We start from the raw sequence: 14,572 nt of genomic DNA, 5'->3' as shown, positions 1-14,572 counted from the left end.
AAACAGGTCATTCGGCATTATGAGTACTTAAAGTATATCTTGCTGCTGATACTTCTGTACTTCCACTTTAGATTTGAATGCAGGATTTTCTTTGTTAAAAAGTATTTCTACACTGTGGTATTACTACTCCCATCACTGCTGTGAACAAAAAATCCTTATAAAATGATACCAGGCAGGATGACAGTTGAAATAAACACGACAACATTAACAGTCTGATCCAACATTTATTTGTCAGCATCCATGTTAGAATTAATTAGACTGAAGGCACAATACTCGGTTTTACTACTGGAATTTTTTCAAGTCTTAACATTTAAGAAAAAGCTCTTTAAATAGCTATGACACAGAGTCCACATGTATGCAAACTGGAGCTAAAAAAGAAAACAGTTGTAAAAACAGTTAATTGCATTGCATGTGAATATGTCAGACTCACAAGCTACAAACTCCAGTCTAAAACATGGCATTATATATAAGTATATGAGCAGCAGTTGGCATATTCTGTCATACATTTGTGTAAAAAGTAAAAGGCAATTAACGTGGTTAAAAATTAAAAACGGAATCTGCAATAAAAGCTATCCTAAACCACTCTGGAATGAGATGGAAGGCACTGTTAATGGCACTTCTCTAACAGTCTATGCAATAATGGCAATATGAATTTTAAAAGCAAAAACTTCATCAATAATTACAATGAATTTAGAGGGTATGAACATCACAGGAATACTTCAGAAACTACCTGGAATTAAACATCTGGCACTGCTGCAGCGTGTGCAACAGAGCTTATTATCACAAAACAATCTGTAGTGACTGAGCACACACAACATTCAATCATTCTTAATCTCAAAATGAATCTCACAATACATAGGCACTTTTTTGTAGCATCAATCTAGCTAATTGATCTAAAACATCTCTGCAACTTAGCACTGTTTTGTGGAAAATGTGCGTTTCTATAGAAGTCGTGTGACATAATTAAAAGCTGCCTCTCTGGATCTACAAGGACCTACAATCTGGATTCATCTGGAAATTGTGATTTAAGGCATTTAGTTGTGAATGTACCTGTAGCCCCTGCGGCATGTGACATGTTAACATAAATGATCTCATCAGAAAATTAAAGAAATAATACTTTTGAAAAGTCTAATAGAGAAACATCTACACATTTGCATAAAGAGGGCTTTACAATGTTCGATCTGTGGTATATTCTCTCATTTCAAGTATGATTTCCTTGCCTGCAGCATCTTAATCACATTAAGTTGGGTCGGGCATTGGTTTTTCTTTGATTAAGTTCATAAAGCATCAGTATAACTGAACTCAAAGCACTGTGGTTGTCTGTGCTGTTGGCTGGCGTTCCCAAATCTCAAGTCAATCGAATCTAAATAAATGCCCCGTTCCTTTCCCTGACCTCGTAAGGAACTTCCCCCCTTCTGGAATTTAAGAAAAACAGCAAGCAGTGACTGCAGTCTGAAGCCTTTTTTCATGCAGATCATGCTTCCACTTGTCATAGCGGTGTTATAAATAAAATCAAGAACATACCAATCCCTTTCTTTCTCTCTGAAAATCACTTAGAGGTAGATATTAGAACCTAGACGCAGGGTTTAAGGAGACTGGTTTGGGACTTGGCCTGGTTAGTAATGTGATTGGCCTGTCCTAACACTCCTGCTTGTTGAGTTGCACCGTCGGGGGGGTCCTTTTCAGTCTGTCTTCCAAACAATGTTTAAGACCTTCACAACTTCGTCGTAGATTATGAAGACTAAGGCCACGTCCATACACACCCGACCCAGCCGGGGCACAGTACCTTTGTAGAACCTGAAGGACAAAAGAAAGAGTGAATATGCTACTTCAGGGCATTAAAAGATGCACCTAAAAGGTTTCAAATACATAAGTCACTTGGAAAGGTTATTTAGAAATGGATTATCATGAAAACTTGTTCGCCTTTTTACACAAAACACCACTATACTAATACTAATGACAACATTATCTTTAAAATCCAAAATGGTGGATTAAACTACAGTCCCACTAAAAACATGTACTACAGGCCTTAATATTTATACATCAGCATGGTGCTGAGAAAAACACTTCTTGTGAACTACATGATCAAGTGAAGGGACAACATAAGGGGTCCCAGGATGGTGCCTTGAGGTATTCCACAACAGTGGTGCCCTGAGAACTGACTTCTTGGCAGAGTGGAGAAGAATGTAAAACAACTTCTATTCTAAGGATACTAAACTTTGGCCAGGCAGGGTACGTCTGCACCAACTTAAGAACTCTTTGTATAAAGAAATGAGATATTTCTTTTCCATATTTCTTAAATTTTGCACATAACCAGCAGTGATTGTGTATTGAGTTCTGAGTATTGCCACACTCAAGTGACGTACACTCCTTACTGTTTCTGAATCAGTTTGATAGTTGCCGATACTATTCTCTCTCCCGCCTTCAACTCAAACCACCAAAATATATCATTTAGTCATTACATTCATATCAGAAACATACTAGTCGACTAATGGAGCAAAATGATTGGTCGCCAAGGAAAATTCTTAGTCAGGGGCAGCCCTAGGTTACACACAGTTAAAATTATTGCAGAATTATTGTGTAAACAGGAGCGTAGATTCTGTAAAGATATGAGGCAAACTCCAAACTGTCCACAAAAACAGCTCAAAATATACAAACTCTTTGTACCGTCAGTCAACTATGTCTATGAACTTACGCTTTTACTCCTTCATACTTCATGATCTTGATGGCACAGTCCACTGTGCCTTTGTACTTGTGAGCTTCCAGACCCTGTTGAGTATAACGTTACTTGTTAGTCACTTTGCTCAGGGTTAAATTATGAGATTCAAACAGGTGAACATGTGATTAAACCAACCTGCATTCTGGTCTTAATGACATCCAGGGGAGTGTTCCCAAACACACTGGCAGCACCAGCAACAGCTCCAAACATACCAGTCACCAGGGGGTTAATTTTTTTGTTGGGGTCATCACCTTAGTGTTTCAGAAACAGAGGATGAAGGCTTTGGCTGCATTTTCATTTTATATGTGGTGATTATAGAGACATGGAATTTATTCGCTCACACACCTCTGTACCAGTTCCTCAGGGAAGTCATGACGTAGAAGCGGATGGCCTGGTTGGAGCCTTGTTTCAACACGGTGGCTGTGAGACCTTGGTACGTCCCCTTCAGTCCTGCAGACACATCAGCATTATTAGATCAAAGTCTCATAGCTCTCCAGTTCAGAAGCTAATGAGGCTAAGAATATAATCTTATAAATAATAGATGTGATGACTCAAGTACAGAAGAAGGGAATCATCATGTGGTGGAGCTGGAACAGTAGGGAGCAGTAAAACGCAACAGAGCCTGCAGAAATGCGGAAACCCTCCTTTACCTTGGGATCTAATAATCTCCCTCACTCCATGGAAAAAGCCCTTGTACTTTGGGTTTGCTGATGTCTGATCATGGATGAATTTGACCTGAAATGATATCATAACAATGATTAATAAATTTGTCAAAGCAAAGAGACAAAGGATCAGAACATTAATGCGTGTAGAAGCATTTTAAATCTGAGACATGCAGGGTTCTGCAAACAGTAATGCTGTAATAAGTGAAACAGCATTAGAGATGGATGAGTGAAAATGAGAGGAAACTGTTCAGGTAACAAGTGTTTTTTGTCCTGGTGTCATGGAGGTTGATTCTTGATTGCCCATTTACAAAAATCATCAAAGACAGGTTGTCGAGACTTCTCACTGGACACACAAAGAGCATCTTCTGTTATGCAGGAAACATTTTGTCATTTTGTTTTCAATAAAGTTCTTTAACTTGAGCTGAACTGAATCGTCCCATCTGATGGTGTTGGTCACGGTGGTGCCATAGGATGCTGTAGGAAGTCAGTGGTGCTAAAGTACTTTTTAAAGTACCTTTATTTCAGTCAAAGTACCAGCAAACCTAATTAAAATCCAGGTTTCAAGTTCTTTAATGTCATGAACACAAGATCTCAGGCTCCCTCCAATAATAATGCTCATTAAGGCCCTGATCACACAGAAAGCGTTTTAGCAGCTGATGGCGTCTTTTTGGAGGAGAAGCTCCTGGACCAACTGGTGGTACTCCCCATGATCCAGCCTCTTTTTTAGGGTCTCATGTACCCACACAGATCTCTGTTTATCTGCTGACAGCCTCTCACCCTCAACCAGAGCTACAGACAGCACCCTCTGCCTCAACATGGCAGCAGCTACACACTCATTACTGTCCAAACAAACCAAAACGGTAGATTGATTACACAGGAAGGTTAGGGTAAGGAGGTGATGGCATGGTTGCCTGGCAACAATAGAAAGGTGCAGGGAGTGTTTTTTGTTTTTGTTTTTACCAGTGGCATTCCATTGAAAAAGAAGAAGGCAGTGCAGTACGCCTCATGTTTTGCAACCTGCAAAACACTTTCTGTGTGATCATGTTCTCAAGGAGTATCAAAGAAAATCAAGCAAGTAAAACAAAATGAGTATCTGAGACACAAAATAGTGCAGAATACATACAACATATACAATTAAAATTAAATAATATAAACATATATATACACAACGCTATACTATGTATACTACTGCATTAAATATCCTACCTCAGTATTATAAGTGAAATGTACTCATGTAAGAGTAAAAGTACTTGCCCTGCAGACAAATGTCTCCTGTAACTGATATATTTCTATATGCACTCACCAGCCACTTTATTAGGAACACCTGTTCAACTGCTTATTAATGCAAATAACTAATCAGCCAATCAGGTGTCAGCAGCTCAATACATTTAGTCACGTAGACATGGTGAAGACGAGCTGCTGAAGTTCAAACGGAGCATCAGAATGATGAAGAAAGGTGATTGAAGTGACTTTGAACGTGGCATGGTTGTTGGTGCCAGACGGGCTGGTCTGAGGATTTACTGGGATTTTCAGCACAACCATCTCTAGGGTTTACAGAGGATGGTCCCAAAAAGAGCAAATATCCAGTGAGCCAAAATGCCTTGTTGATGCCAGAGGTCAGAGGAGAATGGCCAGACTGGTTCAAGATGATAGAAAGGCAACAGGAAGTCAAATAAGCACTGGTTCCAACCAAGGTGTGCAGAAGAGCATCTCTGAAGCAACAACACCTTGTCCAACCTTGAAGCAGATGGGCTACAGCAGCAGAAGACCACACCAGGTGCCACTCCTGTCAGCTAACAACAGGAAACTGAGGCTACAATTCACACGGGTTTTCTCACCAAAACTGGACAATAGAGGATTGGAAAAACGTTGCCTGGTCGGATGAGTCTGGGTTTCTGGTAAGTAGGCTACAGTAAAGTGCTGGTTATGTCGGCACAGATTAGGCACATGAGTAGCCAACGCCCAACCTTGCGTTTTTGAGGCAGTAAAAGACACAGCATGTCTCCCTTATTGGTCACATCAGTGTTGTGTTTGCAGCTTGTTACGCTGCCTCCTAGTGGCCAAATAATTAATTAATACATGTTTAATAATGTGATTTTTTTTACCTTTACTGTCTCCATAGGACACACTACGAACACAGCCTCTGCAACTCCAGCTCCGAGGCCGCAGAGGAATCCCGTCATGCCGTCTAGTTTTCCATTTTCATCACGCACCTTGTTACTGAGGAACTCAAACACCCCGAATCTGTGAAGTGAAATAAGTGAATGGGGAATCAAAAAAAGATCAGTGACTCAAAATGTAAAATAATCTGTCGCACTCTCTAATAAAGCAGCTTTTATACAGGATCAATGAATGTAGTGGTTTTAAAGAAAGAAGAAGATGATAATATACTTTATTAATCCCTGAGGGGAAATTAATTTTTTTCACTCTGTTGTCATACACACACACACACACAGGCCAGAATGGATGTATTTTGCATCCGTGCTCCTGCTCCTACACAATTTCAACTACGGGATCAACAAGGGTAAGGCACGTAGTTAGTTACACACAGGGTATGATAATCTAGCTATGTTTTCCACTGCATCTTTCTAGTGTAGGCCCATCGCTCAATTTAACAGGTTAGGTTGTAACAGGTTGTAACAACGTTAGCTGACAAACGTGTATGGGCATGATTTTATTGATAAAAAAAAAAAAAAAATACCACAAAAAACAGAAAAAAATTGCCACAAAAAAAAACACAGAAAAAAATACCACCAAAAAAAAAAAAAAACAGAAAAAAAAATTACCACAAAAAAACAAACAAACAAACAAAAAAAAAACAGAAACAAATTGCCACAAAAAACAGGGAAAAAATTACTCAGAAAAACAGGGCTTTTTTTATTTGTCAAGGGAATGCAATACGCTTCCATGTATATGGGTTATTTTTTGTGTGACAAATTTAAAAGGTAGTAACAATGGTATATTTAGAGGTAGGTTTATCTACATGAGGAAGCTGTCTGTTTCATTTCAGTCAGTGACTGATGAAGAAGAGGTGGGATATAATACATTTATACTTCCTCACACTCCTTATCAAATGTGTAAATCAAACTAACTTTACACCTACAACTGCTTTTCATTATTTGTGAATACTACTTTCATTCTGTCTGTTCATGTCTATTTTTTTAGGTTTAAAATAAATATGAAATGATACGGTTTTAAAAATCGCTTATTTTGTCCAACTAACGACCAAAACCCACAGATATTTATTTTACAATGATATGAAAACAGAGAAGCAGCAAACCGTCACATTAGAGAAGCTGGAGCTAATGTGGGATATGAAGACATGTAAACTGTTCATACATTCACAAAGTGTGTGTGTGCTCAGGTGTGTGAGGCTGCAGTACCTGACAGCTGCCTTAGGTATAGAGCCGTACAGCAGCGAGCTCAGCCCTCTGTAGAGACCCCTCACCCCATGACCGTTCACCGTCTGCTTCACACAGTCGACTGTAGGAGGGCGACACAGGGGACGTCACCAAACTATCATTTATTACACCGAATCTAAAAACTACAAAACTGTTGCCAAGAAAAACCTGCAGCTGCTTTGTTATGGAAATCTCACTGTAACGGTGAAGTTACAAAAGACGAGAACAGTGAATCTGTGGGCTCTACATGTGTGTGTGTGTGTGTGTGTGTTGCAGCCTGAATCAACAGCTCTTCATACAGAGTTTCCTCAGAAAAACACAGTGGGTGCCAAAGTTCACCAGCTCCCATTGGAGAGATAAACACTAACCTACAGCGCACATACACACGTGTTCCTTCATGTCTGAACTTAAATCTGTAACAACACAACGTCTACACTGACTGTTTCACATGCAGCGAGGGATGTGTTTGTGTTTATAAGATAGAGGTCTCATTAAAGAGGTATTAATATAACGATATGTTTATTACTGAGGTGGTAGTTTGCAGTAAAAAGCTGCCACCTCAGTAATAACTACTGCTCAATTTTATCTTATTTTATTTTATTTTTATTACATTTTTCTATATCACTATAACCATCTATTTTATTTACATTTTTCTTTAGCATAATAATGATAATAATAATAATAATAATAATAATAAGTTAACATCATTATAATTATGATTATTATTATTTTTAATTATAAATACACAGAGAGAAAATGAAATAAAATAGAGAGATGGTAATTGTGATAAAAATAAGTAAAAATTAAGTAAAGTAACAAGTAAACAGTAAGTAATAAAATAAAAGTACTTACATAAAAATAAAATAAATAATAAAAATAAGTGTTATAAGAGAAAAATAAAAACACATTTTTGCATAAATTTTTGTATTGCTATCACCGTCTCTATATTATAACAACAATAATAATAATATTAATGATTTTATATTTACTTTTTTCACTTTTATAATACTAAAATAATAATGATAATGATTATTATTATTATTCTAATTACGTAACAGCATTATCATAGTAAAAATAAATAATACAAATAATAAAGTGAAAATAAAAATGAATACGCATAGTATCATAATAGTGGAAATAAATAAAGTAAATAAATAAAAATAAAACAATTAAAATAAAAAAAGTAAAAGTATTATAATAGTAAAAGAAAAAGAAAAATGTTTGCATCACTATCACTATTTCTATAATACAAATTATTATTATTATTATTACTACTATTATTAGTAGTAGTAGTGATAGTAGTGTGTCTCTTACTGTTTTACGACTCTTGTATATTTACTCATCCAGAAATGTGCATCGAAATTTAGCCACTGAACTACTGATTTATGTATGGCCTGAAAATCCTTGTAAACAAAACATGTATTAGAGGTAAATAAAAATGTATACCTTTCCAACCGCATCAGTTGAATATAAACACCATTATCTTTGTAAATGTGGAAGTTGCTGCCTGAGCTGTTGCATTATTTGATTACATCAGATTTAACAGGCGTTCCTAATAAAGTGACCACAGAGTGTAGTTGCCTTATAATGACTCATGATAACATCAACACTCACAGGTTTCACAACAAATTTAAACAGACGGTGGAGACGAACTCACCGATGCCTCTGTATTTGGGAGGATTGGCCTTCTCGTCGAGCTGCAGCTGTGTTTTCACGTACTCTGTGGGGAAGGTGATGCAGATCTCGATGCCTCCTGCGATCCCGCCTGGAATAACAGTCACAACACGCCGTTACACTCAGACTCAGAGTCAGGAAGCATTAACATTGTAAAGGTTTTACTGTCAACACCACACAAGTGCACTTCAGGGAGAAAGATGCATTCAGACAGACAGTGTAACGACAAACAATTATTGATCATGAAAATGCAGTTTATCTTCATCTGATCTACTTTACAACACAAATATGTGTTTCTTTGAAAACTCTTAACTATCCACAATAATTCAGGATCTATTTGAGATGTTGTGCTCATACAGACTTAATGACAACACAGAATATTATAATTTTGGCCTGTTTTTTTAACTTATTTCATCGGTTTATTTCACTTTATGTATTTAATTTAATTTAACTTAATTTTGGGCTGTCAGGATAGCAGATTTTTTACAACACAATTATCATGGACAAAAGATTTCACAATAATGATGTTATCGCATTATCTATAGAATTTTTCTTTTAAAAGCTAACAGTCAAATTCATCTTCAGCTTTGTTTAGTGTGCGTTTTGTCTCTTTTTTTTGGCAAATTAATTACACTCAGAATACGAGTGTACAAAAGCGCACAAAAAGAGTAATTACAATTAGTGGATAGTGAAAAGGCCATCAGATGGTGTTGGAGGAGGGAGGGAAAGTAAGTGTGTTAAAAAAATAAATAAATAAAAAACAAATTTAAGAGGTACTGGATTATTTAAATAAATAAATAAATATTTCTTTTTAAAATATATTTAGAATATTCATCAGTATAACATTTATAAAATTTTATAATATTTAAATTTTTTAATATAACAGTTATCGTCAATATCAATGTATCGTGACACCCTTAATTTTTTAGAAATATTTATTCATTTATTGTATTTTCTTTGTATTTTATAAAGTGTAATATGACGTTTGTTATTTACATTTTGTCTATACTGTGTTTAAAAAAAATGGGAAAAATAACAAAATATAAATCATTAAAAAATATACTGTGTTCACTTAAATATTTGTTTTACAAACTACAAATTTTGGTTGTAACTGGCAAACTTTATTACACCAACTTACATGTTGAGAGATTTCCACAGCTTTTTTCACAGTGAATAAATTTAATTATATTTATCCAGAATTTCATACAAATACATGCAATAAAACGTGCTTCCCAAAAAATAATAAATTAATAAAAAATAAAAACACAGATGCAAAACAAGGATCATTAAAACAAAGTAGAACAGTTTTTTAAAGAGGTAAAATAATAATAAATATAGACACAGTTAATATCAAATAAATAACACCATAGGTGTGTAAAAAAAGTTTATAGGTTAAAGTCTGAGGAGATGACTTGAAAGTTTCCCTTAATAGTTGTCAGCAGGGTGCACGTTAGTCATCATCACAGGAAGTCTACAGTGTGTGTGAGTGTGTTATGCACAGCGTCTCATCTACAGCGTGAACCCGCTCCACCTTAAAACCCTGGATGTCACACATCTGCCGTTCAACAGCAAACACGCAGCCTGCAGCTGATTGGTTCGGCTGATCTCAGTACGATCCTGCCTACAGATACTCCCCCTGGCCCGACTCCAACTCAAGGGGGTGTGTGGCCTTCAGGGCACATACTGTGCATTACAGACCCACAGACCCACAGCCTGAGAGTGGTGTGACTCCTCTGGTGAGCTGGAAACATTTGCATGAAGCAGCAGTAAAGGAGCAAACAAGTGAGAAGTTGACGTCCATACTTGTACTTTCATCTCAAAATACTTCTACGGGCCTCGACTAACGAGTAGTTGCTAAAACAAAACATTTTCTATTTTAAAAAAAACTTTAAAAAGCTTTACAGTGAAACGTGGAGGCTATGTGGTTAACTTACGAGCTTAAATTCATCCTCGCTCTTTAAAAAGGGCCCTTTGTTGCTGCTTTAACATGCACACACTCTCTCTTGCAAAATGCCATGCAGAGAATTACAACACACCAGTTGTGCTCATGCAAAAACAAGATTACAATGTTTGTTGTGCATGCTGGCTACACACCCAAGCATTCCTCTGGCTCTACACAGCTGTAGCTGCACCTACTCATTAGACTTGCATCAAAAAACAGTCCACATCATCATCATCATCATCTGTAAACAAACCTATGTGTGGTACCTGCATTGTGTCCGTGTATTCAAGCTGGAAAAAGATATAGAAGAGTCCGACACGTACGGACAATAAACAGGTGTTTTTAAAGTTTCAGACTTTGTTTAAAGACACTTTCAACACAAAATGTACCTTTAATCATTCAAGATCAAACACATGACCACTCTGTGATACCTGTTGTTTTATGCTCTCATAATTAAGGCTTGTAAAGTGTGTGATTACTGTAATTACAAGAAGCTACACTGGTTATTGTCATGGATTAGATAATGTTTGTGTAAACGTTACTCATAATCACACTGTCAATAAATACTGGGACATTTTTGGACATGTTTGACAACAGTCAGATGAACCTTGACACCACTCCCATGTCTGTACACTGAATATGAAGCTACAGCAAGCAGCTAGTTAGCTTAGCTTTGCTTAGCATAGAGACTGGAAACAGAAGGAAACAGGTAGCCTAGCTTTGTGTGAAGGTAACAAAATCCAGCTACCAGCTCTAAATCTCACTAGTTAGATGAACCCTGAAACCACTCTCATGTCTGTATGCTAAACATAAAGCTACAGCCAGCTAGCCTAGCTTAGCATAGAGACTAGAAACACAGGGAAACAGCTAGCCTAGCTTTGTGTGAAGGTAACAAAATCCAGCTACCAGCTCTAAATCTCACTAGTTAGATGAACCCTGAAACCACTCTCATGTCTGTACGCTAAACATCAGGCTACAACCAGCTAGTTTAGCTTAGCATAGAGACTGGAAACCAAGGGAAACAGCTAGCCTAGCTTTGTGCGAAGGTAACAAAATCCAGTTACCAGCAACAAAAGCTGACTAAGGAATACAATATATGTTGTCTATTTTAAAAGTTAAGTATAAACACTACAATAAGTGTTTTTTAGTGAAGATATTTCCTGGGACGTAGTCAGGCCATCCTGTTTCCGGGATAGTAAGCTAGGCTAACCATCTCCTAACTTTATGGTGCGATTCATTTGCGCTGGGAAGTCGGAATATCGGAATATATTGCCGGTTGAATATTTCAACTCTAACGCCCCCAAAAAGTTGTTTTTTTTGATTCGGAAAGTCAAAGGCACCTCACTAACCACGAACTCAAATCCAAGATGGCTACTCTGTGCATCAACAGTAGTGAAAGCTGTAGTAATATTCTGTTTATTAGCACATCTGTCTTATTTGTGTCTCATTAAAACATTCACACACAGTATTGTCCAACTTCTATCTGTGGTCATGTTGCGACAGTGTTCGTAGCGCAAAATACAACGTAACGCATTGTTATCACCTGATATTGCTAACAGTAGCTACCTGGCTTGAACTGGTATTGCTAACATCATATTGGCTTTCTGACTTGCGTACGGTCGACTCAGGTGTGACGTCATTTGATTTCTGATTTCCGACTTGATAGTTGGAGGAGCTTTACTAACCCTGACTGCAAAATCCAAGATGGCTACTCCACGCATCAACGATAATGAAAATACAGAGGATGGAAATGACAGAAGTATAAATAAATAAATAATTAATACATGGATTAAAGTAGATACATAAAAAGAAGAAATAAATGCTATAAAATAATTAAGTATCATTATCATACAGACACAGAAATACAGAAATAAATAAATGTAGATGTACAAAAATGTAGAAATTTCTTTGCGATATTTTTTTATGTGTGCCTGGTTTAAATATTTACTTTTTAAATTGTATTTGTTTATGCATTTATTTCAACATTTTTTTCAAAATTTATTTAATTATTTTTTATATTCTTTTCTTTTTTTATTTACTAATTTCGTATTTCAGCATTAATTAATTTAATAATTTCTGTATTTATATAATATATTTAATATGTATTTAATATTCAGAATATTTATAACATAATTGTTTGTTTGTTTGTTTAATTATTCCTGTCAATATTTATATATTTATTTATTTATTTATGATACTTAAGTCATTTTAAATCGTCCATGTTAAGAAATGTACTTTTAAGCATTTCTGTCTTATTAGTGTCTCATTAAATCAGTCGTACGCATCGTACTGTCCAATTTTTATCTGTGGTCATGTTGCGACAGTGTTAGTGATGCAAAATACACCGTAATGCGTTGTTATCAACTGATATTGCTGGCAACATATTGGCATTCTGATTTGTTGCGCGTGGTCGACACCGCTGTGACGTCATTCCCAGCTTTGACTTTGGACTTCAGACGTAAATGTTACGCAGCATTAGCTTCATATTTCGCAAGAGACGGACGCAGGTGATGTCGATGTTTTCTTACAACTCTGTGTATATATTTACCAAGATGTCAAAACTGTACCTTTAAATTTGGGTTGTTGTTTTTTGCATTTTTGTGGTTTGAGGCAAAGAGTTTTATGTGTGTGACAAAAATAAATTAAACATAATTATACATTAGGTTCAGTCCTCATTTCACCCTCAGTGTAACAGGGGCTGCTGTCTGTTTCAGAGGGATTAGTGGTTTCATAAAGCCTTGGCGTGTGATGTAATTATTCTCTTGTGACTTGTTGATAGATGCTTTGTCATCCTGTATTTTGGACCGACCTCACCGACTACAGCACACAACATCTGAAAACCACCCTCCTCTTCAGCAGCTTTAATGTGGCCCTGCTCGTAGATCAAACAGCATGGATAATCATCTCTGACCTTTCGTGGCCCTTTTGCCAAAGCTCCTGGACTCAGCTTGTGACAGGCCTGTTGTAACCCAGGTGAACGTGCACAGAGGCTGACGGAGCAATGTGCTTTGTCATCGTGGCTCGTGGAACTGAACATGGAGACCCGGCGGCCTCTGTGCACACAGTGTGAGGTCACCAGGTCACGGCAAAACACCCACTGAACTGCTGACGGCAGGGCGCAGGGAATTATACAGACACATGAAGTTTCTCTTCTGAACTTTGGAGGTTCGAACATCATCAGATGCAACGGTTGCTCTTTCTTATAGTGTTGCAATGTTGCCAGTAATGATTGCCCTGTAGAGGTTTGAGCATCTGTCACTGATTGACTAATGAGGCAAGTGATCAGTTCATGTCAGACAGGCTTCTGTGTGGGGGAAGTTTAAAGGTCCCAGCACACACAGACTGTCCAACAAGCTGCTGTGTGCAGAGGTTATGCATCAATCTGGAGCTGCAGATATCACAGTTACTTTTATTTGACTTTAAACCCAGTGTCTCGTGCCTGCAGAGCACAGTGCACCTCTCCTGTGTGTTTAAGCAACATGCACTCTCAGTAAACAGCTGTGCTCCCCTCTGCTCACCCTGCCTCACAGCTCTAACTTGTAAACAACTTCACCTTCCGCCTCTGAGTGTGTGTGTGTGTGTGTGTGTGTGTGTGTGTGTGCAGAAACTTTCTTACCTGCCAGGATCGCCTTCCCCGGGTGTGTGAACTTAGCTCCCCCCGCCGGAGCTGCAGCAGCCAAACACTGAGGTCTGTGAAACGGACTCACAAATCGAGGCTGCCCGGACATGACTGCGAGACCTCGGCCTAACTTTGTGCTCTGTAATGTGTCAGCAGGTTGTGCTCGGTGTGCTCAGAGCCAGTCAGCAGCAGTCAGTGTCCTCTCATGCAGTGTGTGTGCTGTGTGCAGGAAGCAGCTCCGGTGCAGACCCTGACCATTGGACTCTGGGTGCAGATGTGGACTTGATAGTGTCTGTGGACTTTTCACTGTGAGGTTCCCTCCGTCGAGTCTGTGTTCAGTCAGGGCGGGGCAGGACACCATACTTTCCCCCGAGACGGAAAAAAACGCCATGTTTGTCACAAACATTTAAGGTGGACCGGAGAGTTCCTCTGCACAGCGCTGACTCAGGCTGCAGTTTGTCCCGCCCACCTTAAATACCACTGATGGCCTCTAGAGGGAGCTGTTAGTCAGCTCACTGCTGCACAGAGACAATAAGGGACTGTTCTTTACAT

The 14,572-nt window shown here is 37.9% G+C and overlaps 1 protein-coding gene across 1 annotated transcript; it reads right to left on the bottom strand.

Annotated features, from left to right (window-relative positions):
* Positions 1 to 204: 204 nt before the first annotated feature.
* slc25a1b (slc25a1 solute carrier family 25 member 1b) lies at positions 205 to 14,351 on the bottom strand. The gene is made up of 9 exons (XM_078161897.1): positions 14,018 to 14,351; positions 8,443 to 8,550; positions 6,768 to 6,867; positions 5,490 to 5,628; positions 3,370 to 3,454; positions 3,065 to 3,169; positions 2,855 to 2,970; positions 2,696 to 2,769; positions 205 to 1,797 (listed from the first exon to the last, which is right to left on the bottom strand). The coding sequence occupies exons 1-9, from the start codon at positions 14,127 to 14,129 to the stop codon at positions 1,683 to 1,685; spliced, it is 954 nt and encodes a 317-aa protein (XP_078018023.1). The 5' UTR covers positions 14,130 to 14,351; the 3' UTR covers positions 205 to 1,682.
* Between the last annotated feature and the right edge of the window lie 221 nt (positions 14,352 to 14,572).

Source organism: Epinephelus lanceolatus, chromosome 19 (genome assembly GCF_041903045.1).
Source record: "Epinephelus lanceolatus isolate andai-2023 chromosome 19, ASM4190304v1, whole genome shotgun sequence".
NCBI lineage: Eukaryota > Metazoa > Chordata > Actinopteri > Perciformes > Serranidae > Epinephelus > Epinephelus lanceolatus.
Note: the sequence above shows the minus strand (reverse complement) of the source record. Positions and strands in the feature narration are given on the sequence as shown.